At 44.4% G+C, this 1,992-nt stretch overlaps 1 protein-coding gene across 1 annotated transcript in view; it reads right to left on the bottom strand.

Annotated features, from left to right (window-relative positions):
• The window catches only part of Trappc11 (trafficking protein particle complex 11), a 42,341-nt gene that overhangs the window by 37,043 nt on the left and 3,306 nt on the right, over positions 1-1,992 (bottom strand). The window contains exons 3-4 of the mRNA XM_005362592.3: positions 944-1,113; positions 692-695 (exon numbers count right to left, since the gene is read on the bottom strand). Coding sequence (XP_005362649.1) covers positions 692-695; positions 944-1,113 — 174 coding nt within the window. The remainder of the gene's footprint in view (positions 1-691; positions 696-943; positions 1,114-1,992) is intronic.

Consider the following 1,992-nt stretch of genomic DNA (forward strand, 5'->3'; position numbering starts at 1 on the left):
GTTGTCCTCTGCCCCACACATGACTTGCCTCCCAAACAAAATAAATGTGAAGATGATTTTAACATGAAATTCTTCTATATAAAAATTACAGTTAATGTACTTCTTCATAGTGACATATCAGCCATCCAGAATAATTGCCTTAGAACTACACGGTGACAAAGCATTATGGGGACCAGTGAGACGGGCAGAGCATCTATGTCAGCTACGCAAGCCTGGCAACCTAAGTCAGAGCCCAAATATATGTGTAAAAGTTGAAGGAAGGAGGCAACTCTCCAGGGCTGTCCATTAAACCCCACATGCATCATAGCATGCATGAACAAAAATATAAACCGTGTGCACACACAATAACAAATTATTAATAATTTGTAAGTGCCAGAGAGATGGCAAATGCTTATGTGAGTCCAAGAGAGATGCTTCAGCAATTAGGAGCTCTTGAAGCTCTTCCAGAGGACCAGACTTCAATTCCCAGCAGCCACTGTGGGGCAGCTCACTACAGCCTGCAACTCCAGGTCTAGGGGGTGTGATGCCTTCTTTTGGTCACCAGCACCAGCATGCATGCACAAGGGTTAGACACACACACCCATTCACACACAATAAATAAATAATAAAATATATCTTTGGGGTCTGGTAGTAAATTGTTATCTCCCAAAGAAAGCATAGTATAAACAAAAATTTGGAACGCCAGGCCAACTTGCCTTCTAAATTTTCTCACATCCCTAGTACGATATAGCTAATACTTATTAGAAACAGAATGAGGCTAACAGTCTCCAAGGTAACCACTGCAGTTTAAACAGTATTGAATTACTTTCAAGTGTTTGCAAACAGGGCTGAATGCTTGCCTGGCACACACACAGGCCATGGACACAATACCAGATGTCACAAACAAGTAAACCAGTGAACGACAGACAGTTGTGAGTACCACAGAGGCCCAGCAGCGTCGTACCTGACGATTTCCACCCTGGTCGCACACTCAGACTGCTTTTCTTTCCACTGAGGCTCATCCCAGTCCAGTTCATAGAACACGACCACCAGAGCCGGCACCAGGTTCAGATGCTTATTCATCCAGCCGGTCTTCAGGATCCCTTTGGGAATGTACCACTCGTACGACGTTCTCTGCCGACGGTGACAAAACTGAGTTAGGTGACAAGAGGAGCAGCAGGAACCGCCTCCGGAGTGCCAGGCACTTTATGCACATCTGCTGTGTTCACTATGCACGCCGCCCTGTCTAAGATGAGGACGGTACGTCCACCAGAAATTAATAATAGCTATGAGTGTCTAGGTGTTAGAATGGACTCTCAACCGCATGAACGCTACCCCTCCACGGGAGGAAGAACGGCCAAAACCAAGGAGCCTAATAACGCCAAGGTCTAGCTATGTGTAAAGAGGGACTCGGCCCCTTCCCGGGTCTACTTCTACTTCCCCACCCACCTCTGTTCCTGTAAAATGTTACAACAATGGAGTCCACTGCACTTCATCTGTTTACAGACAGACTGCCATGGTGGAAACCTGACCGGTGGATGAAATCAAAACGGTTTAAAATCTGGAAAAACTAAATCTAACTGCAAAAGTCATGGATTCCATAATGGAATTGGAAATGATGAATGGGTAATGTGAGATACTGCTTTAAAGGAGGCTTCGTTAAAATTGTGGAGATGTGGGGGTTGTTTATGAAGAGAAAAGGGATGGGGGCGGATGGAAAGGGCACCTTCTGCAAAGCCTAGGACCACCTGAGTCCAGTCCTCAGGACCCACACACTGGAAGAAGAGACTGACACTAAGAGTTGTCAGTGAACCTACACACACACAATACACAAATAAAAAAATTTTAAAGAAAAATGTAGGCTCACAGTGTAGAAGTACTGTAATTAATCAATCCTTTTGAGGTTAAAAATAAGTGTTATTAAACGTATGCATATATCCCATAGGACATAAAAACACTGTTTTTCCTTAAGCACAACAGTAATCTTTGCCCCATAAACTCAGGGGGTTCCCA

The sequence above is a fragment of the Microtus ochrogaster genome, linkage group LG7_11, assembly GCF_000317375.1.
Source record: "Microtus ochrogaster isolate Prairie Vole_2 linkage group LG7_11, MicOch1.0, whole genome shotgun sequence".
Classification (NCBI taxonomy): Eukaryota; Metazoa; Chordata; class Mammalia; order Rodentia; family Cricetidae; genus Microtus; species Microtus ochrogaster.